We start from the raw sequence: 21,753 nt of genomic DNA, 5'->3' as shown, positions 1-21,753 counted from the left end.
TGAGGTGGGTAGACCCATATATCTAACCTGAAAAAAATCCCTTTTATGAATATTGGTCGTGAAAGCCTACTACGTATTAAACATGATTGGTGCACCAGGGTTTAAGGCACGTGCAAATCCAGCACTGGAGGCAGCAAGTAGCAAGGGTTGGTGGATTGCAGCCCATCAAGGAGATGCCATACCCTGGATTACCACCATCTGGCAGTTCAGCCAAAACTTCCCACTGGTTTCAGTGCTCCAGCTTCCTAGAGAGAGCAGAAGCAACAAAAGCAATCCTGGACTCGGAAATTATTCGGTCGTACAGTGGTACCTTGGTATACGACCGCTTTGGCATACGTCGAATTTGGTACACGTCGTGTTTTGACGAGACAAACATGTCTTGGGATACGATGTCTTGCTTGGGATACGAGGCGCTTGCTAGAACTTGTATGGGCCGGGATGAGTCACCGCGTACCCGCGGAACCCTGTTCACGACCGAAACAAAGCGCTGCTCCTCAGTCTGCCTGTAGATCTCGTTCATTCTTAGCAGAAGGCAAAAACAAACTTCAACGGAGAGGTTTTTAGTAAAACTCAAACCTGGTGAGCCTCAACCCAGTTCCAAGTCAAAAGAAAGACAGAAAAGAGAAAAGACCCCAGAATTTCAGCTTCCTGAAGTTTTAATGGAAGGGGACTCCTTCCAAAAAATAACATCTCCTCCCTCTCCTCTCCACCATCCTCCAGCAAGGAAAAGTGATATTTAAAAAAAAAGGCAATCTTAAAAAAAATATTTATGCATTTCTTTTAATTTATGTATGCATTTTAGTAATAAGTAGTGTCTAAATTATTTTATACAACCCCATTAATGTATAATATGCCATATAAAATATAATTTCTTATACTCTGGAACAGATTATTTCCTTTCGCTTTATTTCTTATGGGGAAATTTCGTTTGGTGTATGTCATTTTCGGTAGAAGTCCTACCTTCTGGAACGAATTAACGACGTATTACCGAGGTACCACTGTACTTCTTCGGCCGCGGTGCACGAAGAACAAACTCGCAAACACAACTTTGGTCAGCCGGTGCTCTCTGAAGAAGGCCCGTTGCCCAAAACGTTGCCCGTCGCAAGAATGTTTTTTTGTTTTTAAAGGCCAAACATTATTACACTGGTCAACAAAAATAAAAAACTTTTTTTTTCTGGCCTGGACTTTAGCAGCTGTTCTAGACTAATTTCAGGGTGCTGATTCCAAATCTGATCTCAGATTTGCTCTATCACATTTTTATGCTATCGGCATACCCCATGTTCATTGATTTTACCCAAAATTAACTCTGTCACTTATGATTGCAAGTTGTTGCCAGTCAGTGACTGCTTTAGTGTTAAAATATGGTGCTGTATTTTTAGGATAGTGTGTTTATAATATAATTTCATGTAGATATCCACATTTATTTAATATTTTTCTTCTGCAGTTTTTATTGAAAATGCAATATTTGATATCTCAAAAACCTGATGTGATAGGCAAAAACTGATGCCAGATTTGGAATCAGCACCCCAAAATTACCTTACAACCGTTGGAATACCTTATGCCAGAAAAAGTGTGTTGACCAGTGTTATTGGCGGTCATGCCGAGTTTCTCGGATCAAAAAAATTTACCCGTAAAAACAAAGTTTTTCACTATAAATCCTTTATATGCGTGGCATCGGGGCGGCTAGATTCCTCTTGTCCTCTGGCTTGAGATGGCTGCCACCATTAAGCAATTGGTAATTAAATATTTTTAAAAATTTCCCTAAACAGTGTAAAATTGTTGGAAAAAAATTTCACGAAAATTAATTGTCACGCACAACGAGTCTGTGTGCAAAATGTCAGCTCGATTGGATCACGGGAAGTGGGTTAAAAAACGACCGAAAGATTTGCACGGTCGTAAGCAAGCAAGCACGCAAGCAAGTGAACTTAATATAAAGAATTTTTAAAAAGGGGGTGGTGGGGGGGGGGCGACACTGACATTCGCGAATAAACGGAGAAAATTTTTAAACGGCCCGGCATTGTACACAGAAACTTTTAATCGTTTTTTTTTGTTTTGGACACACGAAATAGCAAAAAAATTACACATTGGTCTACGGGCAAACGACAAACATGGACATTCCCCCACGGACCGTGGTTATATACCGTGTCGCAGGCGACGCACAACCTGATCGCGCGCGGGTGCACAAAACTTGTCAGCTTTTGTTCCGTTTAACATGTTGTAGGCTTTCGCGACCAAAATCATCCATAATGTAGGTTTTTTTGGGGGTAGATTGTGTAAATATAAATGTGGTTAAACCCACCACCACCCGACACAGCCAAATTAGTGAGGTTTGTCACGTAAACAGAACGTGCCAATTCGCTACTAATACAGCACTAGTGTATAGTGTAGTGTGTGGTGTATAGTGTAGTACACTAGTACAGCACAATCCTCCTGTTTCGTTCCTTAAATAGAGGGGTAGATGTGATGACGTCACTTGTGAAACCTTTCACGTGCAAAGGGGGGGGGGGGGAGGGATTAATTAATGCGTATAAATTACAATGGGTATCCATTGCCGGTTGGAACGAAACAGAAGGATGTCTCCACAAATCTGGCTGTCGCCTGATGATGCTGGTTGTAATTACTGTCGAAACGTCGTACTCATTGTAAATGTTGTGGATTTGCTCTCCAACACACAACCGGTGTGCTGTACTAGTAACGAATTGGCCACGTTCTGTTTACATGACAAGCCTTAATAACTATCTGTGTCGGTTGGTGGCGGGTTTAACGACATTTATATTTACGCGACGTAACCAAAAAAACGAATATTATGGAGATTTTGTTCCGTTTTTAATCGTACGTCATCACAAAGCCCTCAAAACGACGGCCGCTGCCAGACGGCACGCTTAGTATTAAAAATATTAACCCCTTTCCCGTTCCGAGACTGCCTGGAGGTTGCAGGGTGGGTGGGTGTCCCGTTGACTGACGAATCTCGGAACGTGCGAGCGATTCGGCGTTAATTTTATTTGGAAAAGCGCAGCAGCAGCAGCAGCAGCTAAAGACGTTGTTACTCGCCGCAGAGAATCGGCAGCGACACGACCGCCGCCACTCTACGCTAGCTGGCGCCAGACTGCGCCCGCACGCCCTCCCGTGTGGCCTTGTGGGAGCCTCGGTATCGATAGAGTTACTTGACTTTTCTTTCCGATTATGTTTCGATGACGTACGCTTGACATAACTGCAATGGGAAAGGGCAAAAAAAAAATGTTGACATTGGAGGCCGAGATGGCTAGAAATGAGATGCGGCATTAACACTGTGCCCGAAATACTGGGTTACGTTCACATATCCGATGTTCACATATCCGCCTAGAGCACCGGGATAGGTGCTTGCGATTGGCCGAGTGATAATGACCGAAGAACATTTCTTTGGTTCTTTCGGTTAAGTCACGTCTAAAGATAAAATAATAAATTAAATAATAGCATATTATGACGTTTCGATTGCAACACAAGCAATCATCATCAGGCATAAAAGAAATGGCAACAAAAATCTAACTAGAAAACTATAGACAGACATACAAGCAGACAGACATCACAACGGCACACAGAGAGAGAACACATATCGGCTGATCTTAATTTTGGAGCTTTCGTGACTGCAGGAATTATTCTTTGGTTAGATACGTGTTCTCTCTCTGTGTGTCTTTGTGATGTCTGTCTGCTTGTATGTCTGTCTATAGTTTTCTAGTTAGATTTTTGTTGCCATTTCTTTTATGCCTGATGATGATTGCTTGTGTTGCAATCGAAACGTCGTAATATGCTATTATTTAATTTATTATTTTATCTTTAGACGTGACTTAACCGAAAGAACCAAAGAATAATTCCTGCAGTCACGAAAGCTCCAAAATTAAGATTGACCGAAGAACACTTTGCCATTGCATACGACGGTTTGATTTTCTGAGCAGCTGAACCCGAAACCACGACGCCATCGCCACCGTGCGACGTCGCCACTTGTGCGTGCGTAGAACTTCTTTCGCACCGTACGTAGTCAACCCGCGCGTCTGCTCTGCTCTCGGGGTCGTCGTCGACGCAACTTCACGACGGCAACTCCAAGTGAACTCTCAACATCAAATGCACGGATACGCGACTGGCCACGCTCGCCCTCACATCCGTTCTCGGGCAGGAGGCAGCGTGCGATGCGCTAAGACGCGTGGAGCGATCGCACGGCGGAAAACGTGCAATGTCTCTGAAAACGTTTTAAGACCTGGCATTGGCGGAGGCCAAAATGACCCAAGATGCACCGCACGTAGCCAACCGTGATAATCGGAGGGTGGGCGAGTGTGTGGCTGAGTGACTGTGAGTCTGTGTGTGTGTAGGTTCAACTTCTTTCGCACCGTACGTAGCCAACCGTGCTAATTGTAGTATTAAAGCCGTGAAGCGGTGTTGGAAATTCCACATTCCTATGGCGGGAGAACGAGTATTAAAAAAAATCGACAAGACAGTCGACCTTACCCCACAGCAGTGTTCCTTATTCTAGCAAACCAGGCGGGACGATGGGCTGCGCGTGTTACGACAGGCGGTCAAATAGTCGTGATCCCGATTTATTAAACCCCTTGGCCATTCTGGGACTGTCTGCAAGTCGCACGGTTGGGGCGGGGGGGGGGGATGTGGGGCGTCACGTTCACCGCCGTATCTCGGGAACTCGCGAGCGACTCGCCGTGACTTTTACTTAGAGAGGCACAGCAGCAGCAGCGGCAGCAGCGCCGTTGTTTGTTAAAAGACGTTGCCGCAGAGAGCCGTAGCGACACGACCGCCGCACTCTCTACGACAGCTTGGCGCCAACGCTGTGCCCACACGCCCCTCCCCGCGTGGCCTTGTGGGAGCCTCGGTACCAACCAAGTTATTTTATTTTGTCATCCGTTTCCGTTCCGATGACGTGCACGCACGCACGCACACGTACGTCACCATAACGGCATTTGGAAGAAAACGTGACTATGTCCACGTACGTCAGCGGAACGGGAAAAAGGGTTAAAATGGGCGAGGTCGCACGCAATCGTCAAACGCGTAATTTACCTCCTGGACAACGATCCTCCCTTAGCACCAACGCACTCCGCTCTAAGACGCCACAAACACGACCCCAGAGCGACCGCTTCCCCTCCATCAATCCTCCACCTTTTTAAAACTCACCGCCCCCCCTCAATTCCACCTCCCATTTGCCCCCCCACCACCGCGCCCCCCCACCACCGCCCCCCCCCCCCCCACCGCCCCCCAACCAACCCCGCTTACACGCACGGCGCACAGCACGATCACGAGCACAACAAAGACGAACCGCCCTGCTACGCCGCTGGCCGCCCATTCGCCCCGCAACTCCGAACCCACCAACCCCGTCACGTCGGCTCTCCGAAGCCGAGGCCCGGTCCTTCCCCGAGCCTGCGCGACGCCCCAGAAGGGCGCCCTCGCAGAGGATCCCGCTGTCCATTGCCGTCGGCGTACTGCAACTTCTACGCTCCCGCGTCTACCGCCCCCCCACCACCGCCGCCACTTCACCGACACCACGCGCTGACGCGGCGCCGACTGGCACGCGCGCGAGTGGCGTTGCGAGCCGCCCGTCCGGCGGTGGAGCGTCCCGAGGGCTGCACGTGTGCTCGACCTGCACACGGGTGTAAGACGGAAGCCGCAGTGCGCTGAAGTCTCCAAAATGGTTTGTGGACTGGAGGGGGGGTGTTGATGTCCAAAAACGAAACGACTCGTTGCGTGTGGACCACGGGGAGAGAGGGGGAGAGAGAAATATGCAAACTTCACACATACAGGCGTCGGGGTCGGGGATCGAACCCACGCCCGCTCCTGCACGTTGAACTGCTTTCGCACCGCACGTAGCCAAACCGTGCCAATGGGTGGGTGCGGGATGCTTACGCGCGTTCTGCAACAAAAGCTCAAGGGCCCCCATTGTTGCTCACGTCACGGACAAAATGTTTCCCCAGCCGCTGGCGCAGCGACTGGACCGCTCTCACCCCGTCGATGGGCATCTGTGATAGGTAATAAAAAAACATTGAAGCTTTGTAGCTCATCGGATTCCTCCGGTCTAAACAAAGATTCCGATTCTGGAAACATGCCCGCCTCCATCCCCTCCGCTGAACTCGGCGAGACCCATCTTCCACTGACAAACAATCATCGCCATCATCATCATCATCAATATCATCAGCCATGATCAATCCACTGCTGGACGATGACCGTCCCCGCACGGTCCTGCGATGTACCAACTTGCCCATTGCCCTGCGCATGATTGATAGTAGAAGTCTCCAGTGTAGCCCAAATAAAATCATTTTAATTAATACCAATACGATAGGGGTGTAGTGATGCTTTGGTCCATTGCACTGCTCGCCACAAATGAACCACAATACCTTTCAAACTCCGGTCATCATCGCAGCGGCAGCGGCTTTTGGCTAAGCCATCGAGCAAAGACGGTGGTGGTCACCACATCGCGCGGCGCTTTCAGATGCGCTTCTTTGGCCGTCTGGAAACGCTCTTCCTTCCAATATTCAGAAGCTGCTGGAGCTATGAAACTTGAAAATCGTCGAGATTGAAAAGTAATTTCTTTCGAAGTGCTTTTTTGTGTTTAGTTCGTTGTCCTTCCATTGCACCTACGGTTAGCACGATCGGCTACGTACGGTGCGAAAGAAGTTCAACGTACATACGTACGCAATCCAATCGTACGCGCCGCATAAACCGCGGAGGCCGCTGCCATTCGCCGCGGCGTCAAAAGCCATTTTTGGAATCGGTTTTCTCCCATCGGCCGCGGCGACGATTAACCGCGGCGCGACTGCCGCCGGGGACGGCCTTGCGGCACGCGGCCTACGCCAAAGTGCTCCGTGGTTGAAGGCGCCGCCAAACCGTGGCGCGCGGCCCAACTCGACGCAACGTCTCTCCGGGAAGTCGTCTCCGCCCGGGAGAATTTGCGTCTCTCCCAAATCGCGTTTCCTCGCCGTGGAGTTTGCAGCGTCGCCGCCGCTCCCCCCCCCTCCCCTACCTCTCGCACCCGCCGGATCTGCGGACGAACGTGAACGTGGACGCCGGGTGTGACGAACAGGGCGGACGTTCAAATAATAAAAGCTCGGGTACTACAACGACGACGACGAGCCATCGAATACGGTTACAGGCCAGAAAGACTACAATGCGGTAAAATAAAAAAATAACAAAAAATAGCACCACAACAAATCCAACACGGAAAACACGCGCACGCACGGACACGCGGACTTACAGATGCGCGGACACACGCACGCACGGACTTACGTGCGCACGCAAACGGACACACACGGACTCGCAGACACACACGGACACGTACTAGCTACCTAAGACAATAAATAAAAACTAAGGCACTAAGTCGAGGATGGCAGGGGGAGAGTGGTGGGGGGGGGCGGATGCGAAGCTTGGACCATGCTCGCGACAGTAATAACGACGTCAAACGGGGGTTGTGTGCACGACGATTCAAATAAACCCGGGGAGATCGTGACGGAGGGAGTGAGGAGCAGAGGTCGCAAACGGGTTTTGATTCCTTACCCGTACCCGGCCGCACCAGGGTCACAAAAGGGTATCCGTACCCGTCCGTACCCGTACCCTACCCTACCCGGCCGGGTAAGGGTAGGGTACAGGTATCGGGTACCCGGTTGCGATCTCTGGGATGAAGCCATGTTGCAGGCGCGGGTGGGTTGATTCTAGGAACTTGAATTGTGAGAAGAGACAAGACGTTGGGAAATAAGTGACAAACAGTTACTCACCAGTGACTCACGGTCTACCCGTACCCGGCCGCACCAGGGTCGCGAACGGGTAGCCGGGTATCGGGTAGGGTACGGGTATCGGGTACCCGGTTGCGACCTCTGGTGAGGAGCGTGAGATACAGAGGGAGAGAGAGCGCGAGAGTGTGGAGAGATCAAGAACCTACAGAAGCTCCAGTGATTTTATGGCCTTGCCCTCCAAATTCAAACTCCTCCTGCCTCCAGCAGAACTCACGGGTGTGGCCGGCCATTTGCAACGGGGAGCGGTAGCGCAGCCGCACTACGAACCACCTGCGGCCCGGGTTCGATTACCGCTCACGGACAACACTGGTGACGATTATCTGAACCGGTCCGGGGTCTCCCTCTAGGTGGACTCGGCCTCAAATGAGTACCTGGTGCGTTCCGTAAACATCGCCACCAGGGAGACAAAAGCGGCCGGGCATGGCGTTGGCCACCCATCCCCTTCGTGCGCCGTGCCGGCCTTCGTAGGTGCCGCTACTCGCTAACCGCACTTGCCCCAACAGTCTGTTTACAGGATACACGGGGGGATCTTTGTCTTTGTGCAGCCCAACGATTCTCTACCCAGTCCCTTGACGAATCACTTCGCCCAGTTGCACGACACCACGATGCCGTTACCTCACCCACCGACTTTCTCACCAGACACCACGACATGTTTACACGGCTCAGTGACTTCTCTACCCCAGTGACTCTCTACCCAGTGGCTAACCTCCACTGTACTTTTCCCCAATCAATGTCTACTTAGCCCAATGACCGCACAGCCAAATGACTCTCTGCACAGCCCCATGATGCGTTCCTAAAACCAACGACTCTCTTACCCATCCAAAACACTTTCCACCCAGTACAATAACTGCCCACCCCAATAACTGCCTCTCCAGTCCAGCTATATGGCTCTGCGCAGACAAATGACTCTCTGATCCAATGCCGTGACGCATCCTTACCTCGATGTCCCTCTGCACAACCCCGAAAAAACTTTTCTTTGACAGGCCAATTAATTTCTGTCCACTCCCAAATCACTCTGCCCGACCCAATGACCCTCTACACCCGGTCTCGTTATGCGTCGCTTCGCCCAAACACTCTAACCCAGCGCGGCGACTCCCTCGTCCAGCCCAAGCGCACGCTGCCCGAAACCGAAGGGACAGCATGGTGTGTCCCCCGCCCCACCCCGGGAGGGCCTACGCACAACCCTCAACGGATCACCGCTCTCCGCGACAACGCGGGCAGCCGGGCAATCGCACCGCGGGCTCCAGCGCCCGCGACCGCGACGTCCCCCACCGCGGTGAAACCGGGATTCCGAAGCGGCGGGAGTAAAAACGGCGGCAGCGTCGTCGTCGTCGTTGTGTGTCGAGTTAATCCGCCCCCGTGCCTTCCGCCCGGCGTGTGGCTACGGTGGGCCGCCCTCCTCAACGGCCGTGCCATCGCACGCTTCCCAAAGTTCTCTCTCGAGCGCCGCCGCCGCCGCCGAACAGTTCTGGAACCACCCCACCCCTGCGTCCTCACCGCCTCTTCCGCCTCCGCAGCGGCGGTGGCGGCGGCAGGGGCCGTCCATCGCACGCGCGGCACGAGTCCCACGCGTCTCCCGGCAAACGCTCGGGCACCATCGCCAGCGCCGGCGAGGAGATGGCAGCTCCCCTCCACCACCACCACCCGACCCCCGCCGCCCTTCACCGCCGCCCACCGGAGGACCGGACGTACTAACCAGGGCGACGCAGCCGAGCACCGTCGGCGTTGCCCGGTTACCGTTGCCGGGTTACCGTTGCCCCGGTGGAGGCGAGGGAAGGGGGAGGGGGGGTTGCCGTGGGCGACGAGGCGGCGGGAGGAAGAGGCGACGGCGGCGTCAGTTCTGCACCCGCTGCAGGTACTGAGGTAAGGGGTTGTCCTTGATGAACTTCTGGATGTACCAGCACGTGATGTGCGCCTTCAGGTCCTCCTCCACCACGAAGTCCATGGAGGCCTTGGGCCGGAGGGCGAGGCGGTGGGGGTGGCGGCACGGACGGGTGGGAGGGGTGGGGTGACAAGAGGAAAGATCCACACAGATCCCCCGTGTAACCCGATAACGGGCAAATGCTCTATAAATTTACACATTTCAACTTAAAACGAAACTTTTTTTATTTTATTTGACCAGGTGAGGCCCCGCGGAGCCACGTAGCTCTTTTGTCAGAAGCGACCTGGCCACCAATGACAGCTCAACGAAGTGGATTATCATCTTCTTAGGTTTTTTTGGTAAAGTCACGTAGGTACAAAATGAAATTAAAAATAATAAAAGTTTCAGAGGCAACACAAGTCTCCGTCATCAGGTGGGACCGTCACAGCCAGATTTACTGTATCAAGCAAAAACGTCGTGATTTTTTATTGCTTCTTATTTTATTTCTATTATTACTTTTATTAATTTTAATTTCATTTTTTACCTACGTGACTTTACCGAAAAAACCTAAGATCATGAATCCTTGCAGTCACGAAAGCTTCAAATCTAGAATGTATTATCATCATCGCTTGGAAATTTAGAGCATGGCGATTCTAAAATGTGGAGGGAAAAAAAACGGAGGCACCAGGATAAAAATCCATGTGACCACGTGGAATGAGAGCACGCAAATTGCAAATATACAGCAGCAGCAGGCGTCAAGGTCGGGATCGAACCCACGACCTCCTGTACACCAGGCGAGGTAGTTAACATCTCGCCACGGAGAGAAATGCAAACTCCAAATATACAGCAGCAGGCGTCAAGGTCGGGATCGAACCCACGACCTCCTGCATACCCGGCGAGGTAGTTAACATCTCACCACCACGGCGGATGGCTTTCATAGTCGAAACCATGACCCACGCATGGTTCACGATTAAGTTTTGGGTCAGCTTGCTGCTGGGTGAGTAAAATGTGAGAGACGTGCTGGTTTCACCGGGACAGCCGTGTGGGTTCACCGGGAGATGGAGACAGAGAGAGAGTTAAGCGCCGTGTGCCGGGGCACCTTGGCGAGCAGGCGTGCGATGCCGCGCCCGCGGTAGCCGTCCGGCACCTCGGTGTGCTGCAAGTCCACCGTCTTCTTGCCGATGTACTCGTAGAGCAGCACGGCCCGGTCACTGTAACCTGCGCGGCACAAAGGTGAAAATCCTCCCACCCCCACGCTCCCCCCGCGTAGCCTCCACAGGCTGTTGGGGTGAGTGCTGATAGCGAACAACTCCGAACGCAGTGTGGATGGGACGGAACAGGACCAATTTTTTATTTTATTTTACCAGGTAAGGCCCCACCCGAAGCGACGTGGTCACAAATGACAGCTCAACGAAGTTGATCATCATCGCGTGAAAATGCGTAGCAGGGAAATACTCTCAAAGCGCGCCGATTCTTAATGCGGACGGAAAAACCGGAGGACCCGAGAGAAAAATCCACGCGGCCACAAGGAGAGAGAGAGAGACACGAAAACTCCAAATATACGGCGTCAGGGTTGCGGTGCGAAAAAAAGTTCAACATGCACACACACAAAAAGTCGGGATCGAACCCACGACCTCCTGCATACCAGGCCAGGGAGTCAGCATCTCGCCACCGTGGCACCCCCTGGGTAAGACGGTCACTCTGGCAGACCGAGTCCTCAACAGGCGTGGCGCATTTCGATTTAAAGCTTTCGTGACTGCAGGGATTCTTCTTCTTGGTTCTTTCGGTAAAGTCACGTAGAAGGGAAATAATAAAATAAGAAAAAAAAGAATTTTTATTTTATTATTTCCCTTCTACGTGACTTTACCGAAAGAACCAAGAAGAGGCAATCAAGGGGGTGGAGGAATCAAGGGGTGAATGTCAGAGCAAGCGTCCACGGCAGTAGCGACAGAAGAGCGCAGATCCCAGGCCTATCCCCTCTCGTTCTCCAGTGCCCGCCAGCTGGAGAGCACAGCAGAGGTACCAGCAGAGGTCGCAAACGGGTTTTGATTCCTTACCCATACCCGGCCGCACCAGGGTCGCAAACGGCTACCCGTACCCGGCCGGGTACGGGTAGCCGTTCCCTACCCGTACCCGTACCCTACCCGAAATGAGTGACAAACAGTTACTCACCAGTGACTCACGGCCTACCCGTACCCGTACCCGGCTGCACCAGGGTCGCAAACGGCTACCCGTACCCGGCCAGGTACGGGTAGCCGGGTATCGGGTAGGGTACGGGTATCGGGTACCCGGTTGCGACCTCTGGGCACCAGGCACGGCCTTTAGCCTTTGCAATCCATCCTGAGAATCCACGTTGTGCCTCGCCACCTTCACGGCGAGGAGGGATTCAAGCCACGGCGGCCACTGAACGACCTGACGATGGGGGCGGTGGGGGGGGGAACCTACGTTTGGCTCCGTGAGCCTTTGTCTTTGCGGGCGGAAGCCCAAGGATTCGGACAAAGATGCAGTTTGGCAGCACGAACCTTAGTTGTCTGGTGATAATTGGTTTTATACCCTTCTATCTGGCATCAAAACTGACACATTTTTTACAAGGAGTCATGTTTGCATAGACCACAATACCTGCAGTCATAATGCAAAAAAAAACCATAACTCTGATAATGTGCATTGTCCTTGAAGTTGATTGGTCCACACCCGAGACAGCTTTCCTTAGAGCCTAGTCTCACATGGGTTGGACCAGATGACGCCAAAAGGCGCACAACTCAAAGACAATGTATCATCACAGTATGAAAGCTCGGGGAAAGCATTTACACCATTGGAACCTCCTTTGCCAGTACCAAAATAGGGTAATTGTTTTTTTACCCTTTTATCTGGCAACAAAACTGACACATTTTTTGTAAAAAAAGGTGTCAGTTTTGATGCCAGATAGAAGGGTAAAAAACCAATTATCATATTTTTACTGGCAAATGAGGTTCCAATGGTACCTTGTCTGGTATACAGGAGGTCGCGGGTTCGATCCCAAGCCCGACGCCTGCTGCTGTATATTTGTAGTTTGCGTGTTCTCCTCGTGTTCGCGTGCATCGTTCAAGTATGCAGACGACGAACAGAATCTTGGCGAGTACAGTACAATGTGATACGTTACGATACGTTCAATGCATGTTTACGATACGTAGCTTTAGCGATTTCATTTTAAGGTTACCACGATACGATACGTTCAATGCAAGTTAAAAGTTTTCATGGCAGATAGGATTGTTTCCTGAAAAAACTTTCTATTAAATTGCAGTTCATATAGGTAGCCTAAGAATTTACCTTGTTTTTTTAACTTTACATTTTACTGTGCAATACAGTATTGTACTTAATAAATACAGTATATAAAGTTTATACAGTACGGTACTGTAAATTGCTCTGTTTTGCTAAATTATCACCGTTCTTTAAGACTCCTGGGTAGGCTAGGCCATCTTCGACTGACGATATTTTCGACTTACGATATTTTCGACTTACGATGGGGTCGTCGTAACGCATCTCCATGCTAAGTAGAGGACTGCCTGTATTACGGTGTACTGCAGTTCTGTGTGTGGTTTGTCCAAGTTGTGTTGCCGCACCCCAGCAGAAGCCGTTGTTCGACTGCTGTGGGTAGGTACAATCAACGTCAAACACATAGTGGTGTGTACGTATGATGAACTTCTTTGCACCGTACGTAGCTAAGCGTGCTAATCAAAGTATATAGTAGTGTAGTGCATAGTAGTGTATAGTAGTGTAGTGCATAGTAGCGTATAGTAGTGTAGTGCATAGTAGTGTATAGTAGTGTAGTATATAGTAGTGTATCGTAGTGTAGTGCATAGTAGTGTATAGTAGTGTAGTGCATAGTAGTGTATAGTAGTGTAGTGCATAGTAGTGTATAGTAGTGTAGTATATAGTAGTGTATCGTAGTGTAGTGCATAGTAGTGTATAGTAGTGTAGTGCATAGTAGCGTATAGTAGTGTAGTGCATAGTAGTGTATAGTAGTGTAGTATATAGTAGTGTATCGTAGTGTAGTGCATAGTAGTGTATAGTAGTGTAGTGCATAGTAGTGTATAGTAGTGTAGTGCATAGTAGTGTAGTGCATAGTAGCGTATAGTAGTGTAGTGCATAGTAGTGTATAGTAGTGTAGTGCATAGTAGTGTATAGTAGTGTAGTGCATAGTAGTGCATAGTAGTGTAGTGCATAGTAGTGTATAGTAGTGTAGTGCATAGTAGTGTATAGTAGTGTAGTATATAGTAGTGTATAGTAGTGTAGTGCATAGTAGTGTATAGTAGTGTAGTGCATAGTAGTGTATAGTAGTGTAGTGCATAGTAGTGTATAGTAGTGTAGTGCATAGTAGTGTATAGTAGTGTAGTGCATAGTAGTGTATAGTAGTGTAGTATATAGTAGTGTATAGTAGTGTAGTGCATAGTAGTGTATAGTAGTGTAGTGCATAGTAGTGTATAGTAGTGTAGTGCATAGTAGTGTATAGTAGTGTAGTATATAGTAGTGTATCGTAGTGTAGTGCATAGTAGTGTATAGTAGTGTAGTGCATAGTAGCGTATAGTAGTGTAGTGCATAGTAGTGTATAGTAGTGTAGTATATAGTAGTGTATAGTAGTGTAGTGCATAGTAGTGTATAGTAGTGTAGTGCATAGTAGTGTATAGTAGTGTAGTGCATAGTAGTGTATAGTAGTGTAGTGCATAGTAGTGTATAGTAGTGTAGTATATAGTAGTGTATAGTAGTGTAGTGCATAGTAGTGTATAGTAGTATAGTATATAGTAGTGTATAGTAGTGTATAGTAGTATAGTATATAGTAGTGTATAGTAGTGTATAGTAGTGTAGTATAGTAGTGTATAGTAGTGTAGTGCATAGTAGTGTATAGTAGTGTAGTGCATAGTAGTGTATAGTAGTGTAGTGCATAGTAGTGTATAGTAGTGTAGTGCATAGTAGTGTATAGTAGTGTAGTGCATAGTAGTGTATAGTAGTGTAGTGTATAGCAGAGGTGTGGACTCGAGTCATGTGACTTAGACTCGAGTCAGACTCGAGTCATGAATTTGATGACTTTAGACTCGACTTGGACTTGCATAACAATGACTTTGTCCCACCTCTGGTGTATAGTAGTGTAGTATATAGTAGTGTATTGTAGTGTAGTGCATAGTAGTGTATAGTAGTGTAGTATATAGTAGTGTATCGTAGTGTAGTGTATAGTAGTGTAGTGTATAGTAGTGTAGTATAGAGTAGTGTAGTGTATAGTAGTGTAGTGTATAGTGTAGTGTATAGTAGTGTAGTGTATAGAGTAGTGTCGTATAGAGTAGTGGAGTGTATAGTAGTGTATAGTAGTGTAGTGTATAGTGTAGTGTATAGTAGTGTAGTGTATAGTAGTGTAGTATAGAGTAGTGGAGTGTATAGTAGTGTAGTGTATAGTGTAGTGTATAGTAGTGTAGTGTATAGTAGTATAGTATAGAGTAGTGTAGTGTATAGTGCAGTGTATAGTAGTGTAGTGTATAGTGGTATAGTATAGAATAGTGTAGTGTATAGTGTAGTGTATAGTAGTGTAGTGTATAGTGGTGTGTACGTGTGTTGAACTTCTTTCGCATCGTACGTAAACAACCGCGCTAATCGGAGGTACGGAAGTCGGACTAAAACAACCGAGTGACTGAATCAATGAATAGGCTCAATGAGACAAATTACTGAATTAATTACCGAAAGGATGAGTGAATAAATGTGCCAATGAACGAGTGAATGGCTGTGCGAACGGGTGACCCGTTGACCGAGTTTGACGGAATAAGTGACCGAATGACCCGGCATGACTGAAAGTCAATGAATGACTGAATGACAGGGAATGAGCGCGCAGGCCTCACCATTGAGGCGAATGAAGAACTGCCTCTTCTTGCGGTCGTGCTCAACCCTGACGAGGCTCCCGTTCTCGGCCTGCATCAGCACGTACGACGCCGCGTCCGCCATCTCCTCGTCGCCCTCCTCCTCCTCGTAGTCCCTGCAGCACAACCGCCACAACCGCAAATGTCAACCACCGAACCATGACTGACCATCACCAGCACGTGCGACGCAGCATCGGCAATCACCGCCACCGCCACACAGCATAACATAACCGCCGTTCACCACTAAGTGTCGGTGCCAGGGCAGGTGCACTGAGGCCGCGTGAAGTATCGAAGGCCCACTGGTAGGAGGTCACGGAACAGACCCAGCAGGTGCCATGAATTGACTGAATGAGATGGCTGGCAGATGCCACCACCTGTGCTTCCCACTGTGCCAACTCCCTGCGCTTGAGCCACCCGGCACTCCGTGAGCGTCACTCCTCTGCCCTCCATTGAGTCATTCACGAGCCTCCTCCAATAACCATCATCAGCTGATACAACTCCACACTCCTCCTGCACACTCCTCCACATCCACACTCACACTCCTCACTCACACTCCTCCACACTCCACCTCCTCCACACTCACACTCCTCACTCACACTCCTCCACACTCACACTCCTCACTCACACTCCTCCACACTCCACCTCCTCCACACTCACACTCCTCACTCACTCCTCCACACTCCACCTCCTCCACACTCACACTCCTCACTCACTCCTCCACACTCCACCTCCTCCACACTCACACTCCTCACTCACACTCCTCCACATCCACACTCCTCCTCCACACTCCCCCTCCACATCCACACTCACACTCCTCACTCACACTCCTCCACATCCACACTCCTCCTCCACACTCCCCCTCCACATCCACACTCACACTCCTCACTCACACTCCTCCACATCCACACTCCTCCTCCACACTCCCCCTCCACATCCACACTCACACTCCTCACTCACACTCCTCCACACCCACACTCCTCCTCCACACTCCCCCTCCACATCCACACTCACACTCCTCACTCACACTCCTCCACATCCACACTCCTCCTCCACACTCCCCCTCCACATCCACACTCACACTCCTCACTCACACTCCTCCACATCCACACTCCTCCTCCACACTCCCCCTCCACATCCACACTCACACTCCTCACTCACACTCCTCCACATCCACACTCCTCCTCCACACTCCCCCTCCACATCCACACTCACACTCCTCACTCACACTCCTCCACACCCACACTCCTCCTCCACACTCCCCCTCCACATCCACACTCACACTCCTCACTCACACTCCTCCACACCCACACTCCTCCTCCACACTCCTCCTCCACACCCACACTCCTCCTCCACACCCACACTCCTCCTCCACACCCACACTCCTCCTCCACACAACTCCACACTCCTCCTCCACACCCACACTCCTCCTCCACACTCCGCCCTCCACATCCACACTCCTACAGCACGACCATCAACAACCACCACTAACCGCCAGCACACACGATCCAGTATCCACCATCCCCCCTCCTCCTCCTCCTCCATCCTGGAGCGCAAACACTACAACCACTATTGCCCGCCATGGCCTCCACAACCATCACAACCACACAGCACAACAACCACAACCAACCACTCACCAGAATTACCATCGACCACTCACCATCAACACCTCCATTAACTATCACCACCTACAACAACTACCACAACCAACACCATCAACCTCTAACCACAACCAAATAAACACCACAAACCGCCACCCGCCAATAATCACCACCGCTATCAACCACTAAAAACCACAACTATTAACCATCGCTAACCACTACCTCCAACAACAATTCCCAAACGCCACCATTCACTAACCGCTACCATCATCAACAACCACCACCGCATTAAACAACCGTCATCACACCACCACAATCATCTTCACCCTCAACTACATCTACCACACAACCATCTTCACCCTCAACCTCAACCACATCTACCACACAACCATCTTCACCCTCAACGACATCTACCACACAACCATCTTCACCCTCAACAACATCTACCACACAACCATCTTCACCCTCAACCACAACTACCACACAACCATCTTCACCCTCAACAACAACTACCACACAACCATCTTCACCCCCAACTACATCTACCACACAACCATCTTCACCGTCAACCACAACTACCACACAACCATCTTCACCCACACAACCATCTTCACCCTCACCCACATCTACCACACAACCATCTTCACCCTCAACAACAACTACCACACAACCATCTTCACCCCCAACTACATCTACCACACAACCATCTTCACCGTCAACCACAACTACCACACAACCATCTTCACCCTCACCCACATCTACCACACAACCATCTTCACCCTCACCCACATCTACCACACAACCATCTTCACCCTCAACTACATCTACCACACAACCATCTTCACCCTCAACTACATCTACCACACAACCACCTTCACCCTCAACAACATCTACCACACAACCATCTTCACCCTCAACAACATCTACCACACAACCATCTTCACCCTCAACAACATCTACCACACAACCACCTTCACCCTCAACAACATCTACCACACAACCATCTTCACCCTCAACAACATTTACCACACAACCATCTTCACCCCCAACCTCAACCACATCTACCACACAACCACATCTACCACAACCATATTCACCCTCAACCACATATCCCACACAACCATCTTCATTCACCGCCACATCTACCACAACAGACAAAGATCCCCCCCACAGTATAGCCTGTAACAGACTGCTGGGGCAAGTGCTGTTAGCGAGTGGCACCTATGAAGGCCGGCACAGCACACGAAGGGGGTCGGTGGCCATCACCACAACCATCACCACAACCATCACCACAACCAGCACCACAACCACCTTCACGAGCACAACTAAAACTAAACTTCCCTGGCAACCACCGTCACAACCACTGAGTGCACAGCCTGCAAACACACACACAGCACATCTCAGCAGTCACCACCACCAACATCAACAACAACAACCACTAGGCCTGCCACCACAGCCAAAGCCCCACCACCACCACCACCAAAGACAAAGACACCCGTACAGCCTTAACAGACTGTTTGGGGCAAGTGCTGTTAGCGAGTGGTACCGATGAAGGCCGGGAGGACGAACTCTGTCTAATCCAACAACACCAGCACCACCACCACTGCCACCATGACCACCACCTCCACCCGAACCCGGGCCACTCCGTCAGCACCTCACGATGCCGAGTGGATGAGGTCACCCGATCCGTTTGGTCCACACGGAGAGGCCACCAGACCCGTGCCAAACCCACCAGACCCGTGCCGAGCCCACTAGACCCGTGCCAAACCCACCAGACCCGTGCCTAGGCCACCAGACCCGTGCCGAGCCCACCAGACCCTATCCCACCAGACCCGTGCCGAGCTCACCAGGCCCGTGCCTAGGCCACCAGACCCGTGCCGAACCCACCAGACCCGTGCCGAGCTCACCAGACCCGTGCAGAGCTCACCAGGCCCGTGCCTAGGCCACCAGACCCGTGCCGAACCCACCAGACCCGAGCCGAGCCCACCAGACCCTATCCCACCAGACCCGTGCCGAGCTCACCAGGCCCGTGCCTAGGCCACCAGACCCGTGCCGAACCCACCAGACCCGAGCCGAGCCCACCAGACCCGTGCCGAGCCCACCAGACCCTATCCCACCAGACCCGAGCCGAGCTCACCAGACCCGTGCCTAGGCCACCAGACCCGTGCCGAACTCACCAGACCCGTGCCGAGCACCAACCAGACACCAGACCCTATCCCACCAGACCCGAACCGGGCTCACCAGACCCGTGCCGAGCCCACCAGACCCGTGCCGAGTACCCACCAGACCCTATCCCACCAGACCCGTGCCGAGCCCACCAGACCCTATCCCACCAGACCCGTGCCGAGCACCCACCAGATTCAATCCGACGAGCCGAACAAACGTGACCCGGCCCCGACTCGTTCCGTCCCGCACAGCGGAGATCCCGGGGTCGACTCGGCACCAACCCCCACCACCCACCCGATCTCGGTCCACCCAAACCCCGGGGGGGGTCCGGCCCGGCCCGCTCCGTGCAGGCAGCCTCAGCAGCACGGGGCAGTGGTTGTTGTTGTTGACGACGATGATGATGAAGACGCAGGGCCGGTGTGGGTTGTGTGCGTCGCGTTCAGCTGTCTTAGTTCGCGGCTGGGACAAACAAAGCCGTGATGATGATGATCCTTCTTTTCTCTCCTCCTTCTCTCTTCCTTTCTCCTCCTCCTCCCGTCCCGCGTATCTCGTCCTCTCCGCCTCCTCCTCCTCCCTTCTCTTCCTCCCGTCTCGCGTCGTCCTCCTCCTCTCTCTCCTCTAGTCGTCCTCTTCGTCGTCCCGGGCTGGGCGACTCAGCGGGGACAGCGGCGGTGATCAGCTGGAGGACCACGTGACCGGGCCCGGGCGAAACCATTACGGAGGGGGGGGAGGCGTGGTGATTGAGTTTAAACGCCCCGTAATTAAGCTAATTAATATAAATGTGTTACATATTTACATATTAAATACAAGTAAGTTTATATATATCCATAAATGTCCCTTCACGTAAAAAAACATTTTTTTTCACGTAAACCATCAGCCACACTGGCTCCCTCGTTGCAGAGCTGAAGTTTTAATTGAAAGCTTTCGTGACTTGCAGGGATTCATATTCTTGGTTCTTTCGGTAAAGTCATCACGTAGAAGGGAAATAATAAAATAATAAAAATATTAAACAATACAAATTCTCACGACCTTTCGACTGCAACACAAGCAATCATCATCAAGGTGTGAAATCCACAGCAAATTTTCTTGCTGTGGATTTCACACCTGATGATGATTGCTTGTGTTGCAGTCGAAACGTCGTGAGAATTTTTATTGTTTTATATTTTATTGTTTTATATTTGTATTATTTTTTTTCATTTCCCTTCTACGTGACTTTACCGAAAGAACCAACAATATAATGTTGAAGTTCTTCAGCGCCGATTGGTTCAGCACGAGCACAAACCTCACATTGTCTCAGCACATCAATCAAGCGGAACTCCGAGCCGGCTTTGACATTAAGTGTCTCATCGGCAGCCTTGAACCAAAGCACCGACGTTTTGAAAATAACATTTTGTTTCCTCCCTTATCGTAAATATTCATTTTTTTTATTTTCAAAAAAATATCACCGTAGCGCAAAGATTGGTGCTTGGATACAAATCATCACATTTGCAAAATGTGATGATTTGTATCTGAGATCCTTACCCGCGTATGGACAGTTCAAATTATCACGTGCAATTGTATCGAGGGATTATTTTGTGTTGTCTTGGTGTGGTCTGGGACTATTTTGTTGTTGTTGTTGTTTTTCCGCCTTGCCCAAGCTTGCATTTAGTGTTGAAACATCGGCAGGAATGTATTAACTCCTGCAGTTCGGAATTGTATACATTTGTTGTTTTTATAAATGTTTCGTCATTTCATTGCCTCTTTCTCTATTGTGCACTACTATCGGGGTTTTTTCTACTGTGTTTGTTGTTGTAACTTGCTGACCCCGTGCCCCTGCTGGACATGGGTCAAAGTTCAACACAAAACGACACAAAATAATCATTACTGAAAGAGGTAATGTGGCTTGGGGGGGGGGGGGGTTCATCCAGTAGTGGATAGATCATGGACGATGTTGATGATGTGGAGCGAGGATGTTTGGGTCTCAAATGTAATGCTTATTCTGGACGTCCACATTGCCTACGGTGGCTATGAGATGTTAACTGCCTCGCCTGGTATACAGGTGGTCGTGGGTTCGATCCCGACTCTGATGCCTGCTGCGTATTTGGAGTTTGCGTGTCTCTCTCTCTCATCATCATCATCACGGTGGCTATGAGATGTTAACTACCTCGCCTGGTATACAGGAGGTCGTGGGTTCCATCCCGACTCTGATGCCTGCTGCGTATTTAGAGTTTGCGTGTCTCTCTCTCATCATCATCACCACGGTGGCTATGAGATGTTAACTACCTCGCCTGGTGTGCAGGAGGTCGTGGGTTCCATCCCGACCCTGACACCTATTAACCATCGCTAACCACCACCTCCAACAACAATTCCCAAACGCCACCATTCACGAACCGCTACCATTATCAACAACCACCACCAGCAATCACTAATTATCAGTAACCACCACCTAAAACAAATCGCTAACCACAACAACCTCCAACAACTTACAATCAGCACCCACTAAGCACTAC

The 21,753-nt window shown here is 50.3% G+C and overlaps 1 protein-coding gene across 1 annotated transcript; it reads right to left on the bottom strand.

The window, feature by feature from the left end:
* Positions 1 to 5,249: 5,249 nt before the first annotated feature.
* Positions 5,250 to 19,930, bottom strand: NATD1 (N-acetyltransferase domain containing 1). The gene is made up of 4 exons (XM_061577192.1): positions 19,454 to 19,930; positions 15,483 to 15,616; positions 10,721 to 10,839; positions 5,250 to 9,711 (listed from the first exon to the last, which is right to left on the bottom strand). Exons 2-4 carry the CDS (start codon positions 15,583 to 15,585, stop codon positions 9,595 to 9,597), a joined length of 339 nt encoding a protein of 112 aa, XP_061433176.1. The 5' UTR covers positions 15,586 to 15,616; positions 19,454 to 19,930; the 3' UTR covers positions 5,250 to 9,594.
* Between the last annotated feature and the right edge of the window lie 1,823 nt (positions 19,931 to 21,753).

Source organism: Lethenteron reissneri, chromosome 63 (genome assembly GCF_015708825.2).
Source record: "Lethenteron reissneri isolate LAM-NWPU_2019-01 chromosome 63, ASM1570882v1, whole genome shotgun sequence".
In the NCBI taxonomy this organism is placed as follows: Eukaryota; Metazoa; Chordata; class Hyperoartia; order Petromyzontiformes; family Petromyzontidae; genus Lethenteron; species Lethenteron reissneri.
Note: the sequence above shows the minus strand (reverse complement) of the source record. Positions and strands in the feature narration are given on the sequence as shown.